This window comes from Heterocephalus glaber, unplaced genomic scaffold (genome assembly GCF_053883595.1).
Source record: "Heterocephalus glaber isolate CG9 unplaced genomic scaffold, H.glaber_assembly_v1.0 deba00001465, whole genome shotgun sequence".
Lineage (NCBI taxonomy): Eukaryota > Metazoa > Chordata > Mammalia > Rodentia > Bathyergidae > Heterocephalus > Heterocephalus glaber.
In genome coordinates, this window is record NW_028258312.1 from 11,476,727 (window position 1) to 11,500,119 (window position 23,393).

At 37.5% G+C, this 23,393-nt stretch overlaps 1 protein-coding gene across 1 annotated transcript in view; it reads left to right on the top strand.

Moving 5' to 3' along the window:
* The window catches only part of LOC101707070 (uncharacterized), a 123,437-nt gene that overhangs the window by 24,762 nt on the left and 75,282 nt on the right, over nucleotides 1–23,393 (top strand). The window contains 1 exon segment of the mRNA XM_087180891.1: nucleotides 16,099–16,200. Coding sequence (XP_087037017.1) covers nucleotides 16,099–16,200 — 102 coding nt within the window.

Consider the following 23,393-nt stretch of genomic DNA (forward strand, 5'->3'; position numbering starts at 1 on the left):
TCATACACATTGTTGACAATCAATTTGCCTGATTGAAAAACCAAAAGCAAAGAAACACAACCTTGAAGGCAGTAGCCATCTTAACAGTCTTATGAAATATGATAACCAACAAACATAATTTGATTTGAATCAACACAGTAAAAATACTCCATTAAACAAATATCGGTTGGGTAATCAATCTATCAAAAGAAGGAGCTCCTATCAAGAGAGTAACCAGAGGGAATACAAAGTCTTGACAAGTGGAGATGTTAGAAATGATTTTCACAGAATTCTTGATTTTCTTTTTACCCTGATGACCTAACAACCTTTTGCAGACTGATGGAATATTAATTCCTAAATCCTTGAATTTCCAAGTTCTGTCCCTTAAATTAGACTAGGATCCAATAAATGGCAGTCCAAATAGTCACACCAAAATAGAATTGTACTAACAGATATCAACATTTGTACCAGAAATAGAATAGAGCAAAGCACAGAATTTCAAAGTTGGAACACACTAACACAACTCTGCAACCTCGGTAAGCGTCTCCTAATAACAAAAGAAAAACAATGTATTTTTTTAAACATTTTATAAAGACAAACTTTTCTTCAAGAGACCACATGAAGGGCCTTTATCCCTTGTCTCTTTAAAGGTGTGTCAATTTTGGCAGACAGTGTCTGGCACATCCAAGAGAAAAATTCTCTCTGGTTTGTCTTCTCCACTACATTCCTAGTATATAATAAAGCCCCTAAGAACATACTAGTTACTCAGTGAATGCTTGTGAGTCAATAACTTCTGCTATCAGATCACAATGAACATGTAGAAGACAGATGTGTGTTTCCTTGTTTTTATCAGATGTTTTTGTTCCCTATTTGACCAAGGAGGTGGTAACATCTAAGCATGCTTGGGAAATTGCTTAACCTTTTACTGCCACTGTTATTTTTCATAGAAATCATAGTTTTAAAATACTGGTTTACCTGAGAATACCTGAGGAAATGTTTTAAAAAGTGGTAAATCATCTTACAAACCATGCAAAGTAATATAAATTTATAATAACGATAATATTTTCCAAACATCAGGGACATACTCACCCAAGTCCACTTGTCAGTGATGAAGAGATTCTACATGAAGTGGGTGACTGGGCTAAGGTTTTTCCCACTTTAAATAAAATTGTTCACCACTTCAAATTCTCAAGAAGTTCCTCTTACCTTTTATATGATTTTAATTCTGTTCACATTTTGCCTACATTTAGGCAAACCATAACAACAAAGAAAACAACCCTACAAACTAGAAATGTTCTTGCTCTTCAACATGGACAAAGATCTAAATCTCTCTGAGAAATGAAAAGTCATATATAAAAATATAAAAGAAAACTTGGAACAAATGATCAAAATATATTAGCCATAAATTCTAATGTATTTCTATTTTTAAAGAAAGGGGACTCTATTACACTTTAATTTTAAGGTGCTAAATTGTCCTTGTTAATAGATCAGCATTCTTATTTTATAATTAATTACCTGGCTTTTCCCTAGGAGTTTGAGAATAGGCTACTATTAACAATTCAATTCTGGAGCTCAGAGAGCTTATCATTACACTTTATTGTCATGTATTCTTTCTTATTTTTAGATATTCATTAACATACAGAAGAAAAATTTGACCAATAAATTATGTCAATCTAATTGATGGAGAAAAGTAATTCAGTAGCATGTTAGTATTTCTTTGTTGTAGACTTGGCCCTAAATACAAGAAAAGACACATTATTTTGAAGCCTTTGTTATCATTTTTAATTGAACACCTTTGTTAGCATTTAAAAATGAACATTCTGAGATCACTTAGGCCCTTAAAGTGTTTTATTTCAGTTGGGTACTCTGTCATGATTCAGCTATATATATTTTTCTAAATAAGAAACTAAATGCTATCATATCATAAAGACAAAATATTCACCATGTCCACATCTCCTTGTATGGAAAATACCCTTCCATATAAAGGCAGAAATAGTCTCTCAGGAATGTCTGTTCTATGTTGGAATCATGAAAGTAGCAGGACAAGAGTTCTGAAGGGAGATTTTTGCCTTCAAGCTTCCCTCCTATTAGAATTTAAATTAGAAAATGCCCTTAGTAGTGGACACAGAAGTTAAATGTGAATGAGCTGCGGTTATGAGTAAACCAGACTCATTAATGAACAAAAGCTATAAGGAAGAAACACATACACGCAGGTATGCACACATGTCTAGAAAAGAAGTAGGTGGTGGGAAGAAAAAGAAACAGGAGGAAAAGCAGATGGAGAGATGGCTGAGCCACGTTTAAATAGAGATCTTCAGACTAGAGTAGAAACATGCTTTATTTTTTTATTTTTTTATTTTTTTGGTACCGGGGATTGAACTCGGGTCCTTGTGCTTGCGCAGCAGGCAGCAAAACCACTGAGCTAAATCCCTGGCCCAAAACATGCTTTATTTTTACCATTTAATTTTATACATTTAATATAATATTAATTGATCGGCAAAAAGGAAAAAAATAAAAAGAAAGGAAAGGACAGAATGAAAAAAGGAAAATATATGTAAGAAAGGTGGTCCATATGTTATAAAAGAAATATAGAATAAACTGGACACACCTCACCCCACCCCCCACTCCTCTGTACAGCTACCTGGTTCCACACTACAAAGATACAGAGGACACCAGACCACCAGGACCACAGTACTGGGTCCCGCCACTCCCGGCCCAGAGGTAGGGGCTTCTGAGCCGCCGTCCCACTGCTCCTGGTCCAGAGGAAGGGGCTTCCTGGCCACCATCCCTCCCACTGCTCCCAGCCCAGAGGAAGGGGCTTCAGGGCTACCATCCCTCCTGGTGCCTGCAGCCCAGAAGAAAGGGCTTTTGGTCCACCTTCTGTCCCGCCGCACCTGGCCCAGAGGAAGGGGCTTTCGGGCCACCATCCCTACCTCCGCTCCTGGCACCTGTCCCACCTCTCCCAGCTCAGAGGAGGTGATCCTCGCGGGCGCCAACAGCACTCCCCCACCCCGCCAGTTGAAATGAGAAAACACATAAATAAGTCTCAAAACCAGACTTCCAGATCACCTACAGCAACCCCAAAGGGAAATGAGATGGAACACTCTGATAATCAACCACCTGGACCCACTGAATTGGCAACAAAAGGGGATCTGGAAAAAATGAAATCAGAAATAATTTCTCAGATAACAGGAGAAATTGTGCTCCTAGTGCAAGACATGATTAATAAATCTAGAGAGGAGCTCAGGAACATGATGGAATCCCAACATAGGAAACAAATGGAATCCATAAAACAGATGCAAATAGATTTCCAGGAAATGAACAACTCCATTGAAAGTCTACACAGCAGAATGAGCCAATGTGAGGACAGAATTTCAGATATAGAAGATAAGATTGCAATTAATGACCAGGAAAACAAAAATTGCCTTAAAATTGTAAGGGGACATGAGAAATCAATCCAGCAGCTGCTAGATGATGCAAAGAAGAATAATATAAGACTGATTGGAGTCAAAGAAGAAACAGGAGAGAGTGCAGATGACATTAAAAATCTCTTCACAGAAATAATGGCAGAAAACTTCCCAAGCAGGGGAAAAGAACTTGACATACAGATAAGTGAGGCATATAGGACTCCAAATAGCCTTGATAAAAAAAAAATCTACACATAGGCATATAATTGTTAAGATTCCAGAAACACAACAGAAGAACAAAGTTCTACAAGCAGTGAGAGAAAAGAAATCATCTACAAAGGAAAGCTCATCAGAATCACAGCAGACTTCTCAACACAAACCATCAAGGCAAGAAGAGCTTGGAGTGGACATATTCCAAGCCCTAAAAGAAAACAGCCTCCAACCTGGATTGATGTACCCTGCAAAGCTATCTTTCAAAATGGATGGAGAAATAAGATACTTTCATGACAAAGAGCACCTTAGGAACTTTGTGAATACCAAATCAGCACGCCAAGGAATTTTACACAATATCCTAGGAACAGACATTGAGGATCACAACCCCAGGAAGTAAACCAGAATGAACCCATCTGGCCTGACAAGAAATTAAATGTAAAGGGGGAGAACCCAACAAAAAGAAAAAGTCACGGCAATGATAAGTCAATACGTTTCAGTTTTAACAATCAACGTTAATGGTCTCAATTCACCAATCAAAAGAAACAGACTGGCAGAATGGGTCAAGAAGCAAAATCCAACAATATGCTGCATACAAGAAACACACTTAATTCAAAAAGAAACTCATATACTGAAAGTTAAAGGGTGGAAAACACCACTCAATGAGATGGGAACGTGTAAAAAAGCAGGAGTAGCTTTTCTCTTTGCAGATCAAGTAGATTTCAAACCAACACTGATTAAGAGAGATAAAGAAGAACACTACATTCTTGTAAAGGGAACAATCCAAGAGGAAGAGATGATAATCATAAATATCTATGCACCAAACACTAGTGCACCCAACTATATAAAACAAATACTAATGGACATGAAAAGTCATCTATGCACTAATACAATTGTAGTGGGGGACCTCAACACCACACTGTCACAAATAGATCAACTAGACAAAAAAATAAGTAATGAAATACTAGAACTCAATCGAACTCTTGAACAAATGAACTTAACAGATGTTTACAGAGTCTTCCACCCCACAAAATCAGAATACACATTCTTCTCAGGTGCACATGGGTCATTCTCAAAAATAGACCACCTACTCACATATAGAACATGTTTAAGTAAGTGCAAAGGAATTGAAGTTATCCTCTGTAGATTATCAGACCATAGTGCAATGAAATTGGAGATCCATAGCAAGAGAAACTTGAAAAATTTCATGAATATGTGGAAACTGAACAACACACTTCTGAATAACCAATGGGTCACTGAGGAAATTAAAGAAGAAATCAGACAGCTCCTTCAATTAAATGACAATGACAATACAACATATCGAAATCTATGGGACACAATGAAAGCAGTCTTAGGAGAGAAAGTCATAGCAGTGAATACACATATGTCCCAGCCCGCGGGTAAGTCAACGAAGACCCTAGAGGGGGGGGTGAGAATGACAAAGGACAGGGGACACGAGAGATGGAGACAAGACAGGTTTCTGATCAAGTCTCGTTTATTGCGGAAGCTGCTACAGCATATATATCGTAGGGCTAGAGGGAGGGAGCAAGGGGAGGGTACTGGGGCTACTTCCTTGTTGCTGGGTAGACTTGCAGCAGGCTTAGACATGCCCGTAAAAGGCACTCAAGAGTTGTAGTGGGGGGGGGGACAAGGCCCCACACACACATATTAGGAAAACAGAATGAGCCCAATTAAACAACCTCATGCTGAACCTCAAGGTTCTAGAAAAAGAAGAGTAGGACAACCCCAGAGCTCATACAAGGGAGGAAATTTTAAAGATCAGAGGAGAAATCAATGCAATGAAGACTAGGAGAATGATACAAAAAATCAATGAAGCCAAGAGTTGGTTCTTTGAAAGAATCAACAAAATTGACAAACCCTTAGCCAAGCTTATCAGAAAAAGGAAAGAAAAGGCCCAAATCCACGCAATTAAGAATGAAAAGGGAGAAAATACAACAGACCCAGCAGAAATCCAGAGGACCATCAATACCTACTTCTAGAACCTATATGCCAGTAAGATGGAAAACACAGAAGAAACGGACAGATTCCTAGACACGTATGAATTACCAAAGTTGACCGAAGAAGACCTAAAAATACTAAACAAAGAGGAACTGCTGCCACTACTGTTTAAACTCTTCAATGAAATTGAAAGGGAAGCAATACTCCCAAATTCATTCCTGGAAGCAAGCATCACCTTGATCCCCAAATCAGAGAAAGACCCAACCAAAAAGGAGAACTGTAGACCAATCTCATCAATGAACATAGATGCAAAAATCCTTAATAAGGTACTGGTAAATAGAATGCAGAAGATCATCAAGAAGATCATACATCCTGATCAAGTGGGTTTCATCCCAGGGATGCAGGGATGGTTCAACATATGCAAATCAATAAATGTAATACACTATATCAATAGAGCCAAGGACAAAAACCATATGATTATCTCCATAGATGCAGAAAAAGCATTGGACAAAATGCAACGTGCATTTAGGATAAAAACCCTACAAAAAATTGGAATAGATGGTCTCTACCTCAGACTGATAAAAGCCATCTATGAGACGCCAATAGCCAATATCATACTAAATGGTCAAAAACTGACACCCTTCACACTAAAATCAGGAACAAGACAAGGATGTTCACTGTCACCACTCTTGTTCAATATAGTTTTGGAAACATTAGCCATGGCAGTTAGACAAGAGAAAGAAATAAAAGGAATAAAGATAGGAAATGAAGAAGTCAAATTGTCATTATTGGCAGATGATATGATACTCTATATAGAAGACCCCAAGAACTCCACCAAAAGTCTTCTGGACTTAATAACCAACTTCAGTCAAGTAGCTGGTGACAAGGTCAACGCACAAAAATCAATACCTTTCCTCTACACAAATGACAGACTCACTGAGAGAGAAATAGGGTAAACAATTCCTTTCACAACAGCATCCAAAAAACTGAAATACCTCAGAATCAACCTAACGAAAGAAATCAAAGACCTCTTCTCTGAAAACTACAGCACTCTGAAAAGAGTTTGAAGATGCTATCAGAAAATGGACAGACATCTCCTGCTCCTGGGTAGAAAGGATTAATATAGTGAAAATGGCCATACTTCCAAAACTCCTATATAGATTTAATGCAATTCCAATTGAGATCCCAGCAGCATACTTCAGAGACCTTGAGAAAACAATCCAAAAATTCATTTGGAACAAGAAGAGACCCAGAATAGCAAAAGCAATTCTAGGTAACAGAGACATGGCAGGGGGTATCGCAATCCCCAACCTGCAACTATACTACAAAGCTACTGTGATACAAACAGCATGGTACTGGCAAAGAAACAGGCCTGAGGACCAATGGAACAGATTAGAAGATGCAGAAACAATGCCAGACACACTCAGCCATCTCATCTTTGATAAAGGAGCCAAACACCCTCATTGAAGGAAAGATAACCTCTTTAATAAATGGTGCTGGAAAAATTGGGTTTCACCTTGTCAAAGATTCAAACTAGACCTATATCTCTTGCCATGCACTAAACTAAAATTGAAATGGATTAAAGATCTAAATGTTAAAATAGAAGTGCTGAACCAGCTGGCACAGAGGTTAGGTAGAACACTTGAAGACATTGGTGTAGGAAAAGATTTTATGAACAAAACCTCAGTTGCCCATGAACTAGCACAAACAATCAACAAGTGGGATCTCTTCTTAATAAAAAGCTTCTGCACAGCAAGAGGAACCACCAGCAGTGTGAAGAGACAACCCACAATGTGAGAAAAAAACTTCACCTGCTTTTCCTCAGACAAAGGTCTACTATCTTGAATCTATAAAGAACTTAAAAAGATCAGACCTCCCAAATTTAAATACCCAATCCGAAAACGGGCATCTGAAATGAACAGACATTTCTCAGACAAAGAAGTAGAAATAGCAAATAAATACATGAAAAAATGTTCAACATCACTGGTCATTTGAGAGATGCAAATGAAAGCAATGCTGAGATTCCACTTCACTCCAGAAAGAATGGCTGCTATCATGAAATCAACCAATAACAAATGCTGGTGGGGCTGTGGGGAGAGAGGAACCCTGCCCCACTGCTGGTGGGAGTGTAAACTGGTGCAAGCACTGTGGAAATCAGTATGGAGATACCTCAAAGAACTAGGACTGGAAGTCCCATTTGACCCAGCTATTCCACTGCTGGGGATCTTCCCCAAAGAATTAAAAGAATCATACCACAGTGATAAATGAGTGCCCATGTTCATAGGAGCACAGTTTGTAATATCTAAAACTTGGAAACAGCCCAAATGCCCATCAACTGGAGACTGGATAAAGAAAATGTGGTTTTTTAATAAAATGGAGTACTACTCAGCCATAAAAAATGAGAAATTAGAGACATTTATAGCTAAGTGGGTGCACATTGAGGCCATACTCTTAAGTGAAATAAATAGAACACATATGTGTAAATACCCAATAGTTTCTCTGGTGTGAGAAACTGAAAGTGTAAATAAGGACTAAATGTATAATAGGTAATGTGAAATAGGAAGAAAAGGGGCAAAGGGGAAGGAAGTGGGAGGGCTAGGGGAAAGGATAGAAGGGAATGGGATTAATATAAGAAAATGGAAAAATAGGAACAAAATCTTTGTAAATAGGGAGGACTGGAGGGGTTGAAGGGGGGGCTGGGCAAGGGTGAAAAATAAGAACCAAGAGAGACTATGTAAAGGTGCAAATTTCCAATGATGAATGTCATTATATTGTATACCTAAAATGTACCAATGATTAGAACGAATAATCGAAAATGTAAAATAGAATGAAAAGATCCAAAGGGGTAGGGGTAGTGGGAGGGGCAGGGGAAGGGAAAGGATAAAATGATGAGAAATGGAAATAAAGTCTTTGTAAATAGGAAAGGTGGAGGGCGTGAAGGGAGGGCTAGGAATGGGGAAAAATATGAACGAAGATTCATTATGTAAAGCTACAATTCCCAATGAGAAATGTAATTGTGTTGTATACCTAAAATGTACCAATAAAAGGATTTAAAAAAAAAAAAAAAGGAAAAAAATATAAGGACTTGGGTCACACAAACTTGGGTTTAAATCCTTCTAACAAATGACCAGCTGTCTTTCTTGGACATATTATTTAATTATTTGAACTTTAATAAACTCAATAAGCTCAACTGTTAACCTCAACAACTATTATTTACTTGCTGTATGACTGGATGAATTATTTAAATTGCACTTCATTCAGAATAGTCAGATATGACTATTGAGGTAATATATTCATTTAAATACCCCCAATGCATAGGAGGCCCATTCTAAGTATCAGTAGATGGCATTGGTTTTTTTCCTTAGATTCTTTTAATAGTACATTTTAAGTATACAATACATTTACATTTATCATTGGGTATTTGTACCTTTACATGATATATCTTGGTTCTTATTTTTTCCCCATTTCCTGTCCTCCCTTCACTCCCTCCTCCCTTCTCTATTTACAAATAATTTGTTTCCATTTTTTCCTTTTCTCGTAATTTTTCCTTTCCCTTCTTCCCTTTCCCCTTCCTCTCCCACTTCCCCTATGCCTTTGGACCTTTCCTTTCTATCTCCCACTATCAATTACACATTGTAATCATTATTTACACTTTCAGTTTCTCACACCAGAGAAACTATTTGGTATTTACACATGTGTCTACAATTTATTTCACTTAAGAGTATGTCATCAATATGTATCAATTTAACTATAAATGTCTCTAGTTTCTCATTCTTTATGGCTAAGTAGTACTCCATTTTATTAAAAAAAAAAAAAAAAACACATCTTCTTTATCCAGCTTCCAGTCGATGGGCACTTGGCCTGTTTCCAAGATTTCCCTATTCCAAACTGCGGCATTATAAACATGGGTGCACATATATCACTGTGGTATGATTCTTTTAATTCTTTTGGAAAAATACCCAGCAGTGGAATAGCTAGGTCAAATGCGACCTCTAGTCCTAGTTCTTTGAGGTATCTCCATATAATTTCCACAGTGCTTGCAACAGTCTGCGCTCCCACCTACAACGGAGAAGGGTTCTTTTCTCCCTACAACCCCACCAACATTTGTTATTGGTTGATTTCTTGATAGCAGCCATTCTTTCTGGGGTGAGGTGGAATCTCAGCTTTGTTTTCATCTGCATCTCTCTAACGACCAGTGATATTGAACATTTTGTCATTTTTATTTGGTGCTTTTACTTCTTTGTCTGAGAAATGTCTGTTCATTTCAGATGCCCATTTTTGAATTGGGTCTTTAAATTTGGGGGGGTCTGGTTTTTTTTAAGTTCTTTGTATATTCTAGATTGTAGTCCTTTGTTTGAGGTACTGCTGCTAAAATTTTTTCCCACATTGTAGGTTGTCTCTTACCTCTGTTGGTGGTTTCTCTTGCAGGACAGAAGCTTTTTAATAAGATGAGATCCTAGTTGTTGATTCTTTGTCCTAGTTCTTGTGCTACTGAGGTTTTGCTCATAAAGTCTTTTCCTATGCCAATGTCTTCAAGAGTTCTACCTAACTTATCTTCCAGCAAGTTTAGTGTTTCTGTTTTAATATTTAGATCTTCAATCCACTTAAATCTTAGTTTAGTGCATGGCGATAGATATGGGTCTAGTTTTAATCTTTGGCAGGTTGAAATCCAGTTTTTCCAACTCGATTTATTAAAGAGGCTATCTCTCCTCCAGTGAGGATGGTTGGCTCCTTTCTCAAAGATGAGGTGGCTGAGTACGTCTGGAGTTGTTTCTGGATCTTCTAAACTATTCCACTGATCCTCAGGTCTGTTCCTTTGCCAGTATCATGCTGACTTTATCACAGCAGCTTTGTAGTATAGTTTTAAGTTGGGGATTGTTATACCCCCTGCCATGTCTCTGTTGCCTAGAATTGCTTTTGCTATTCTAGGTCTCTTACTGTTCCAAATGAATTTTTGGATTTTTTTCTATTTCTGTTAAGTATATTATTGGAGTTTCAATCAGTACTGCATTAAATCTATGTACCAGTTTTGGAAGTATGGCCATTTTCACTATATTGGTTCTTCCTACCCAGAAGCAAGAGTTGTCTTTCCATTTTCTTATATCCTTTTTTATCTCTTTTTTCAGAGTGCTGTAGTTTTCAGTGTAGAGGTTTTTTGCTTCCTTTGTTAGACTGGTTCCTAGATATTTCATTTTTGGGGATGCTATTGTAAAAGGAATTGTTTGCCTAATGTCTCTCTCAGTGAATCTGTTATTTGTGTACAAGAAGGCTATTGCTTTTGAGTGTTTACCTTGTATCTAGCTACTCTACTGCATCTGTCAATTAAGACTAGAAATCTTTTGGCAGAGATTTTGGGTCTTCTATGTAGAGTATCACATCGTCAGCAAATAATGACAGTTTAACTTCTTCTTTCCTATCTTTACTCCTTTTATTTCTTTCTCTGGTCTAATTGCTGTGGCTAATGTTTCCAGAAATATATTGAATAGGAGTGGTGATAGTGGACATCCTTGTTTGTTCCTTATTTTAGCATGAAAGTTTTCAGTTTTTGACCATTTAGTATGATGTTGGCTGTTGATTTTTCATAAATAGCCTTAATCAGGTTGAGATAAAGACCTTCTATTCCAATTTTCTGTAGGGTTTTATCATGAATGGGTGTTGGATTTTGTCAAATGCTTTTTCTGCATCTATTGAGATGATCTAATGGTTTTTGTCCTTGGCTCTGTTAATATGGTGTTTTATATTTATTAATTTACGTATGTTGAAACATCCTTGCATCCCTGGGATAAATCCAACTTGGTCAGGGTGTATGATCTTCTTGATGACCCTCTGTATTCCGTTTGCCAGTATCTTACTGAGGATTTCTGCGTCTATGTTCATTAGGGAGATTGGTCTGTAGTTCTCTTTTTTGGTTGGGTCTTTCCCTGGTTTTGGAATCAAAGTAACACCTGTTTCCAGGAATGAATTTGGAAGTACTGCTTTCCTTTCAATTTCATTGAAGAGTTTAAAGAGTAATGGTGATAGTTCTTCTCTAAATGTCTTGTAGAATTCAGCAGTGAAGCCATCAGGACCTGGGCTTTTCTTTGTTGGTAAATTTTTAATTACATTTTCAATTTCACTGCTTGTAATTGGAGAGTTTAGAATTTTTATATCTTCTTCATTTAACTTTGGCAATTTGTATGTATCTAAGAATCTGTCCATTTCTTCTGTGTTTTCCATTTTGTTAGGGTACAGGTTCTTGAAGTAGGTATTGATGATCCCCTGGATTTCTGTTGGATCTGTTGTGACTTCACATTTTCATTCTTAATTGCATGGATTTGAGCCTTTTCTTTCCTTTTTTGGTAAAGTTGATAAGGGTTTATTGATTTTATTTATTCTTTAAAAAAACCAACTCTTAGATTCATTGATTTTTTTTGTATCATTCTCTTAGTCTACATAGCATTGATTTCTGCTCTGATCTTTATAATTTCCTCTCTTGTACGAGTTTTGGGTTTGTCATGCTCTTCTTTTTCTAGAAGCTTGAGGTTCAGCATTAGGTTGTTTATTTGAGCTCTCTCTGTTTTCCTAATATGGGCATTCAGTGCTATAAATTTCCCATGTAGAACTGCTTTCATTGTGTCCTATAGATTTCTGCATGTTGTACTGGTGTTATCATTTACTTGTCAAAACTGTCTAATTTCTTCTTTAATTTCCCCTGTGACCCATTGGTTGTTCAGGAGAGTGTTATTCAATTTCCATGTGTTTGTGGGGGTTTTGTGGTTTCTTATGGTATTGATCTCCAATTTTATTGCACTATGTATGATAATATACAGGTGGTAACTTCAATTCTTTTACATTTGCTTAAACATGCCCTGTGAGTTAGCATGTGGTCTATTTTGGAAAATGACCCGTGTGTAGCCAAAAACAATGTGTATTCTGATTTTGTGGGATGGAACACTCTGTAGACATGTATTAAGTCCATTTGTTCAAAAGCTTGGTTCAGTTCTAGAATTTCATTATTCATTTTTTGTCTAGATTATCTGTCTATTTGTGACAGTGAGATATTGAGGTCCTCCCACTACAATTGTATTAGTGCTTATTTGGTTTTTCATGTCCATTAACATTTGTTTTGTATAGTTGGGGGCATTTGTATTTGGTCCATATATATTTATGATTGCCATCTCTTTCTTCTGGATTGTTCCCTTCACAAGGATGTACTGATCATCTTTGTCTCTCTTAATTAGATATGGTTTGAAATCTATTTTGTCTGCAAATAAGATTGCTACCCCTGCTTTTTTCTGGGTTCCTGTCTCATGGAGAATTGTTTTCCATCCTTTTACTTTCAGTCTATGAATTTCTTTTTGAGTTAGGTGTGCTTCTTGTATACAGCATATTGTTGGATTTTGCCTCTTAATCCATTCTGCCAATCTATTTCTTTTGGTTTGTGAATTGAGGCCATTAACATTGATGGTTGTAATTGATAAATATTGACTCATCCTTGTCATGATGTTTTACTTTTGTTGGCTCTTTTATTTTTTATTTTCCCCCTTTCCCTTTAGTTTCTTGCCTTGCCTGGTGGCTTCCCTCTGTTGGGCCTCATGGAGTTGTGACCTTCAATGTCTTTTTCTAGGATATTGTTTAGAATTGTTTGGAGTGCTGGTTCTGTGTTCATGAAATTTCTCAGGTGTTCTTTGTTGTGGAAGTATCTAAATTCCCCATCAATTTTGAAAGATAATTTTGCAAAATACAACAGTCTGGGTTGGAAATTATTTTCTTTTAGGGCTTGAAATACTTCACTCCAGGCTCTCCTTAACTTGAGGGTTTGTGTTGAGAAGTCTGCTGTGATTCTGATGGGCTTTCCTTTGTAGGTGATTTGTTTCTTTTCTCTAGCTGCTTGTAGGATTTTGTTCTTCTGTTGCATTTCTGGGATCTTGACTATTATATGTCTAGTTGTAGCTATTTTTGATCATGATTAGTTGGAATTCTACATGCCTCACTTATCTGTATGTCCAATCCTCTGCCTCTGTCTGGGAAGTTTTCCACTATTACTTCTGTGAACAGTTTTTTTATGTCGTTTGTACTTTTTCCTGTTTTTTTGTGGAATCCTATCAGTCTTATGTTTTTCTTCTTTGCATCATCTAGCAGCTGCTAGATTGATTTCTCATGGTCCCTTACTATTTTGAAGAAACCTCTGTTTTCATGGTCACTAACTGCAATCCTGTCTTCTGTATCTGATATTCTATCTTCACATTCACTCAATCTGCTGTGAATACTTTCAATGGAGTTTTTAATCTCCTGGATATCTGTTTAAATCTGTTTCATGGATTCCATTTCTTTCCCATTTTGGGAAATCATGGTTTCCATTTCTTCCTTATGCTGGGCATTCATGGCTTCCAGCATGGTTCTGAGCTCATCTATTTTTTTATCTGTTTCTGTTCTAGAGCCTCTAATCATGTCTTTCACTCTGCTCACCATCTCTGTAGTTATCTGGAAAATTATTTCTGTTTTGAATTTTTCTAGAGCCTCATTCATTTGTTTTGTTACTTCTTGTGCTATCAGTTCAGGGTGTCCAGGTGGTTGATTATCACATTTTTCCACTTCATTTCCCCCAGAATTTGCCTTTGGTGAACTGAAAGTCTGTGTTTGTGTCCTGCAAAGGTGTCTTCTCATTTTTAATTCTGTTGTTGGTGCTGGTTTTTGTTTTAATTCCTAGGCTGATACTCCAATATTTCTTATTTTGAGTATCTTTATTACTGGTGTTTAGAGCCCCTATAGAGTGATTGCTTCTCAGAAATATCTTCCATGTAGAGCTGGACATTTTAGGCTTTGAATCCCTAATGACTTTTAGGCAATCTTGTTTTCAGTATACTAGGGAGGACAACTCATTAGATCAATCACAACACCTTAACCCAATTGACACAATCAGCATCAAACACAGCTTAGAAAAATGACAATTTGTGGTAGCAGTTTATCTGTCCCCTTTAACCATGTGAGCTAGATCAAAATCTAGGGCCAGCCCAAAATATGTTTGTAGTAAGTAGACCCTTCAATATGGCAAATTTCTCCTTCAGGATAAGGATTTAGCAGGGGTTGGGGAGAGAGGGGTAGAGAGATAGAGGGAGAGGGAGAGGGAAAAGTTAGAGGTGAGGCTGGAGGATATGGGAAGATCACGCAAATTGTGAGGATCTGTTGAAGACAGGAGGATAAGACAGAGCAAAAGAACAGAGACAAGTACAGAACAAACTGACAACAATAGGGAAGCTTAGAAATTGTATTCACCTTCCTATAAAAGTGACAGTCGAGAGGACAGAGAGAAATTTTTCAGAATGGGACAGGAACAAAGAGGGAGAGAAATATAGAGCCAGAAGGTATAAAGAGAGAGAAAAAGAAAAGAAAAGAAAAAAAATATATATATAAATATATATTTATCAAAACAAACAAAAAAAGGCCTCCCTTAGGACATGTCTCTGCCGTCCTGGTAGGTAATGGGGGCAGCAGTATGCAGGTCTAAATCGATTAGTCTCAGCAAGCCAGCTGTAGTCTACTGAGATTCAGGCTGATTTCTGGCTGCAAGGTCCAAATTGAGGTCCCTGACCTCCTGCAGGATTAAACTCTGCAAGGTTCTACTGCAGGTTCCAGCTGGCTCCCTCCCTCCCTATTTGAGTCCAGGTTTCTATGGGAGGTGCTGATCCCACCAACTTACCAACCACGATGGTCCAGTGTCTTTTATTGAAGAGTTTTTCTTCACTTTCCCAGTGGGCTTCAATTTTCATTGGGGAGCATCAGAAAGGCCCTCTCTGTTCATTTCTGCTCTATCTTCTGGGGCTCATAACCATGGCCTTTATGTTCCCCCTGGCACCTCTGCTGTGCGGATTCAGATACTGTGGCTCTTCCACACCGTCTGCTGGCGTCAGCATGACCAGGGGTCTCCCAAAACCATGAATTCTTCCAGCAAAGTTCTTGGAACTCTCTATCTTCAATCTAGCATAACCTGAGAGTTCCAGGTTCTCCAAGGACCAGTTGTTTCTGTTTTCTAAGAAGCTCAATTATTCAGCTCTTCTTGGGTTCTTGTAAGACCTAAATGTATGGGTGAGGATTCAGTTTTCTGATTTCCACATGTAACCTTACTATACATGTCTCTTATTTGTGGATCGAAACAACTCAGATTGGTAAGGCTGAGGTGCTTTACAGGGTAGCTGTGATACCATGGGTAAGAGTGAAGCATTGGGTGTCCTGCTGCCTAAGAGTACCATCTTTTCCTCATCATGTGACTCAAGCAAATTTTTTACTTTTCATGCCTCATTTTCCTCTTCCTTAAAAATAAATCTATCAGGGCAGGGGATTTAGCTCAGTGGTTCCGCCGCCTGCCTCGCACACACAAGAACCCAAGTTTGATCCCCCGTACAAAAAAAAGTCTACCATCAATTTTAAATTAGATACTCCTTAGTCTACATTGTTTTTATTACATTTAACACATAATAAAAATAAATAATAGCTTATTTTAAAACATATAGCTACAGTATCTAAACATTAAATGAAAGCAATATCTTCTTTGCCTTCTTTGTAGTTCGTGAGCAAACTGTGAGATTGTTCAAAGGAACTGGAGATTATCCCTGGGGATTCCGGATTCAGTTCTCCAAACCCATCATGGTAACTGAAGTGGATGCTAGTAAGTGGTTTCACTTGAAATAAAAGCTTTAATTCATACAAGACAGTGATCACAACTCTAGCAAAATACACGAAATAATCTGTATATTATAGTCGTGAAAAACATATGTATGCAGTAGAAGCAACTTGGGTATGGTAGCTTTCAAAAAATCATGATTGAGAACTGTTCATACTTTAATCATTTATTTTTGAGATGCTGCTTTCCTGATGCAAAGTACTTCTCTCATCAACATAGGGCACTGATTTCCCTTCCTGTCAGAGAGCCCTGCCTGTACCTGCAGAAACAGGGCTCAACTGTGGAGAGACAGAGGTTCCTAAGAGTACACAGCTGTCCACTTGCCAGTGTGTTTAATATTTTCTGGAGGAGTTCTATTCCCCATAAATTATTAGCCTTATGGCTTCTCATCTACCTTTATTTCTTAATTAGCGAATCAGGAATTAGTAGATTTTTTGTGAAATTCAGATCTTAAAAACATTTTGGGGAGCCAGGGATTTAGCTCAGTGGTTCCGCCGCCTTCCTCGAAAGCGCAAGGTCTCGAATTCGATCCCCATTACCAAAAACAAACAAACAACAACAACAAAACATTTTTGGTTTCTAACATGAGAATACTCTGGGAAAAGCCAGAGGCAGCAGTCCACTTGGTAGGAGTATCCGATCAAGATGTCCACCCTGAGCATGAGGCAGGAAGGGAGGAGTAATAAAGTCACCACAGAGGGGCTCAGAGCCATTAGGGTGTTTCCGAAGGACACTGTTGTCAGTTATTTGTTTGTCCAACTCCCTGTCTGGCCTGTGGGTTTCTTAGGGTCAGGAATAGTATCTTAGCCGTCATTTACCCTTGATAACTCATGCAGTACTCATGAGGCAACACAGTGGGTTCCCCAGTAATGCTTGTTGAGGGGCTGTGAGAGCCCTGGGAACTCGAGGCTGGCACAGCATGGTGCAGAAAGGAGAGGAGGAACCATCTCGGGAGGATCCCACCTTCCCACTCTGCCCTTCTGCCCTGGTCCCTCTCTGACCTTATCGCCACTAGGGACACAGCTCATCTTTGTCAGCGAGCAGCCAGGCTTCTTTGGTTGGATGCCCTGGGATTCCACTGGGAATCCTCCCTCTTGGCTATAAGGAAGTGGGTGATTACTCAGTTCTGGCCACGGCCACCGGGATGACCAGGCCAGCAGATGAAAGGATTAGCTCCTGGCCACCATTAAGCACCCATTGGTGACAACAGTGGGCAGGAAACTGTTCAGACTACAACCCATTTTTTTTATATTAATGGAATCTTTAAATCAATTGTCAGGCCATGAGAATAAAGAACACAAATACTGAGTACCCAGATGGAATGTGAGGTCTCCCTGGCCCACTAAGGAATTTTAGATTTGTCCTAAAGGAATTTCTTACATTTTATTACTGACCCCATGTGATCAATGCACAGATTTTATGAAATGCACAGATTTAGTCTTCTTGAAGCCTGAGAGGAATTATCTAAGCACTCCATAACATCAATATATATTTCACCTTCATTAGGTTTTAAAGGAAAAAAATTTATTTATTTATAATATCAAGATAGAAAATGGTTTCCTTTAGAACTCACATTCATTGGAGATACCTCTTCTGCACACAGCTTTTTATATATGTTCCTCCTGGTTATCTGTGTAACAGAACTGGAAGCTTGATAATATCACATCCATTTAACAGTAAGTATGTCAAAAATAAAAGTGGTTAAATGACTTGCCTACTATTTTATATCTATAATCATGACAATACCAGTGTTCAGATCTCAGAATCCGTACCATCAAAATCAGAGTTCCTTCACTATGATTTATTTCAGTTAGGGTTCTCTGTTGCAACCAATAGAACATCTGACTGAAAGTGATTTAAGCAACGAAGAGAATCGACTGCACAAACTGAAAGCTACAAGATAGCACAGGTGCTTGATTTCATGGCTCAATCATTTCATCAACAATTTGATTTCTTTCATTCTCTTCCCTGGAGTTGCAAGCTTCCTGGTTGGAACCAAAACAGTTTCATGAGTTCTGGATTTCCTATCATAAATCATAGACTCAAAAAAAAAAAAAAAAGAGGACAGGCTTCCAACCTAAAAATCTTCATGTTGCCATAACCACTGGGGACCACTGTGAGGTGGTTCACTTAGGTCAAATGCAAGGAGAATGAGATTGTTTCAACTTATTTACTACCAGAAAATCAGGGCCCACCGTGGGCTGAAAGCTGTGATAATGTTCCTTTATGATCCAGAAGCTTTCCTAATGGAAAACAGAAGGAGATGACGTTTTAAGACCAGGAGGAACTCTTTAACCTCCCTGACTCAAGCTATCCAGACACAATTGCACTCTGCACCCAATGTCATAAACAAGAATACCACAAACAAATAAAACACCACCTAGCAAACACAAAGGAAGGGCTTTGCCTCTTCTTGATAGAATAGTACTGGACATCTCACTTTTTTAAAAAATCCTATCACACCAAATAATTGCTTTTGAATTTTTGTGATTTGATTCTGACCTAATTGATCCTCAACTGCTAAAACTAGTAAATAGATTAAATATCACATCAATTCCTCTTAGCTGCAAAGTTGAACTAACATTGTCCCTAATATTTAACTCTATAGGGTGAGCAGGATTTAATCAAGTCTTACATAAAATAACTTTTGCTCAATGCTCTCTACTGAACTTACCTTACAGATTCCTTCTTCCCCCTCTGGATTAGTTCTGAGATGAGTCTTTACATTTTGTCTTCTCTTTTAGACAATAAGGACACTGCCCTTTTTGTCACTAATATCCACTCCACCCTAATAATCATAAAACTATAAGCCAGTCTAGTGTAAATATCAAAATTGCAGACGTCTTACCCATCGCAAATTTTCTCTCCTCCCTCATCTAGAGCCTGCTGTAGACTTGTAAGTATGGATTACTTCTGTGACTATTTCCTATTCCCATTCTAAATTTATCAGAAATCTCACCTCTGTATCTTCAAATGCACCTTTTGCCTTTCTTCTGCCTCCTACTGAAAGCTCATCCTTCCTCTTGCATGGTTTGATCCCTTTCACTCTCACCTTCTCGTGACTGACAAAATATCAATAAATTGGTAACAGATAGGAACTTCTTTAAAGTAACAAAGGGAGCGCCTTTTTTTACAGTTCCTATCACCTGAGAATAAACCGAAAATAAAAGCCCAAGGGGTTGAAGGAAACCTTTGTGCCTGACAAAGTGCAGAGACGGTGAGTAGGCAGAAAAGACTTCAGACCTTAACGCGGGTCTGTCCGGCACCCAAGAGAGGAGAGGAAGTGGGATTGGGTAGGAAGAGTCAGACTTCACTGTGCTGCTGAGAAATTCTGAGACAGAATAATAAGAAGCCCTGAGCAGAGTGTCCATTAAAGGGATCCTGCTTGGTCAGCAGCCCCACCTCCTCGCTGGCTGGGCAGCCCGGGTGAGCATGGCCTCAAGTGAGACGAGATGATTAGCAAGTGAGGCAGTCAAAGCTTCCTGCCAGTCCCAGTCCTCAGGGTCTGTCGTCTGGGCAGTGTCCATATGTATAAGACAGACACAACATGTGTGGGACAGAAAGCCTCAGAGAAAGGGGATTGATGGGAATAATTGTAATAAAGTTGGGAAGATCACCACTTAAAAAATTAGAGATGTAGAAAGAAATCAAAGAAGTGTTACATCAACAGCAGGAAAACCATCTTCATCATCTTTAAATCTTAGCGTTTAAAGATATTCATTCTTTCTTAAATTTGCCTAAAGATGTAATCAAAATCAAAATTCTAGTAGTTGTTTCTATTTTCACTTTTTTCTTAAAGATTTAAATTTTAGATTGTAAAATATTTACAGGAAAGCAGGGGGTCAAGTCACTAAAGTGAAACTTATTTTATGCAGGGAAAAAGTCTCTTATTGTATAATTAGAAATTAAAGTGCATCTGTATGGATATATTCTTACTTTAGTGTAATGAATGTCAATTAAAATTTAACCAGTTAGTCAAATGTATATGTATCTGTTTAGCAAATAATTTCTTTAGTTATTAAGGAAAGGAGAGAGTTTTAATGGGAGGTAGGGGTGGGGAGAGAAAGCTGAAGAGGAACCTTGCCATAGGGCTCAAATGACAAAAGATAAAAATTGCAAATTTTGTCTGGGGTCAACTTTACCTGGCCTCTTAGTGCCCTTCAAATTAATAAGACCACAAAATAGTCGTGTCTGGTGCTGTTTCTGTTTTATAGGTACAAAGACAGGCAACTCTTTAGCATAAATTGGTTTCAGATCTTTTTTTACTATACTTTTAAAAGTATTCCAACATTAACAATATCAAGGTTTATTCCTAGGTAATGTATTAATGGTTGTTTCACACCTTCTCATTCCACTTTCTCCCTACTCCTCCTTCTGTTCATCTCATTTTTCTCTTCTTTCTCATCTTACTGATTTCCCTACATTTATTTCTCCTCTCCTTTGCTTTCTCTCTTTTTGACTTCATGAGACTAGTGTTCAATAGAGAAACAAAGAAATTTATAAGCAGTATAAAAATTATTACCCTTTAAAATTCAAACAGGCTTGACTTCATAAGTTCAGATTTTTACAAAATATCTAAAACCTTTAGATATTTTTACAAAATATATAAAACCTGTCTTTCTAGATAAGTAAATGTAGTTTAATAAAATGTTATGACTTATTTAATTTCTATCTCTGTTCAACTGAGACAGTTAACTCTATCTCATCCATTCAAATGTGAGGCAAATAAAAATGACATTTTATTTAAGATACCCTGAGTTTTTGCAGTAAGAAAAGCTGAGACATCTTCATTGTAGTAGAAATGGTGCAATACATAGTTAACCTAGGATTTTATTCAACATAAGAAAATGCTGCTCCAGCAGGGATTCATGTAGCTGCTGAGTCTCATTTTTTTTTAATGTATTCCTCAATGCTGAAGAGCACTCTCTGAAATCCATTGTCTAGTCAAATCTACTAAATGAGGGGTTGAGGGACTTTAAAATTACACATATTTTCAGGCCTTCTGAGAATCTTATTCATACCACAAAACATTGTTCTGGATGCTGTAGAAAAGCTTAATTACACCCTGAATATAAAAAAGATAAAGCAAGGAGACCTGTAGGTGGGATGGAAATGATTATCCATAAGTATACAGAGGCTGAGCTTGCTTGGAGCTTACGTAACTAATTGCCCACAACTGGCTGGCATTTGCATGAACATTTTCTATGAAAGCCTAAATGCTTGTGAGATCTGTTGGCATAAACAAAAGAAACAGATGTTTCAACTTTGATACCAAGCAAACTTGAAAACTATATACTTAAGAAAGGGCAAAGTATAGAGGAAATTATGGACGAGGCTCCTCTTTCTGGAAAGTCTAGAATTTAAAATGCTACTGTTATTGTACAGTTTTTAAATTGATATGTACCAACCTCTTTTAGAATTTTTTTCTGGTTCTGCATTGTATGTAATACACATAAAAGAATGGAGTAACTAAGCATTTAGCTTTTTATAATAAACATAACTGTGCAGTGAAATATCCCTTTGGAGAAAAATGTAAATTCAGAAAAATCATGATCTTGTCTTTTTACTATCTCACAACTCCCTGAGAAATGTGGGCTGAATGTTTCTATCCATTCCCAAGACTAACGCCATAGAGGGCAGACATCTCTGTACTATTATTGGGTCACCTTGAGATATCTTGTTCTGCAAAGAAGTTCTAATGCCTCAAACTCCCACCATAATTATTAGATAAAGGAAATCTTTGTAAGTTGCACTGTAAGATAGAGAAACACAGCCCCTCTGTAATTAAAGTTAAAAGCAATTATATGAACTACCCAGTAGAGTTACACTCCGGAAATAATTCCTCTACAAACATGAATCATTTTCACTTTCATAACTTAATAACACAAAGATAAATAACAATTGAGAAATGAGGAGAGGATTTGAATAGACATTTCTTTGAAGAAGATATACAAATAACCAAGAAGTAAATGAACGATGTTCAACATCAGTAACCCTCAGGGAAATGCAAATCAAAATCACAGAGATACTACTTCATAGTCACTAGAATGGCTCTGACTTTTTAAAAAGTCAGATAATAATAAACATTGGCAAGAATGTAGAGAAATCCAGGACACTCACGCAATGCTGGTGGAAATATAAAATAGTACAGCTGCTTTGGGAAACAGCCTGGCTGTTCCTCAAAACCTTATATAAAATGAAGTTACCTTGGGCCCAGAAATTCTATATCTAGATATATACCCATGAGAAATGAAGACATATGCCCACAAATTTCAATTTTTTTCTCTAACTTTTTAGATCAGTGTTACTTACTAAAAATCAAAAAGTCCATTGACCAATTAAGTGCTAAGAAATGCACTCTCTATCCTCACAATGGAGCATTGTTCATCAATGAAAGGAAATAGATTACAGGCTAAAATGCAGATTAATCTTGAAAACATTATGCTAAGTGAATAAAGCCAGACAGAGAAGACCACACTTTTTTATAATTCCATTTATATGGAATATCCACAGTAGGCAAGCACGTAGAGACAGAAAGTAAATTAATGATGCCCTGGGACTGAGCAGTTGGGGGAACAGGAAGTGCCTATTATCAACTATAGAATTTTTGGAGTGACAACAATGTTCTAATACATAGTAGATTGTGGTGAAGATTGCACAACTTCATGAACATATGAAAAATAATGGATTTGTACAATTTCATGATGAAGAATGTGGTAGGTGAATTATATCTCAATAAAAATGTGTATATTTTGGTGGATTACAGGACACCGAAACATAAGAAGCAGAGAACAAAGTCATAATCATAAGCAGCTTAGTTAGGCATGTCCTATGTCCTACAGGTACATACACACTTGCTGTTTTGTGTGACTGAGATCATACATATATGTTATGCTTTTGTATACAACATGAATATTCACTGATTCAAAATCCCAAAGCTACAAAGTATTTTTTGATAACCAAGAATATATTGCACCAAATCAATCTGTTAGAACAAAACTGTAATTCTGCCATTTTGGAGAAACAATTTCCCTGAAGACAAAAATGCTAACAGACATCTAGAGAGAAATGTTGGCAGTATTACAATTAAAATACTACATTCTCTCAAGGTTCAATTTAAAATGAGACATAAAGCAACAGACTACACCATGTTTCCAAGTTGTCAGATCTCTACTATT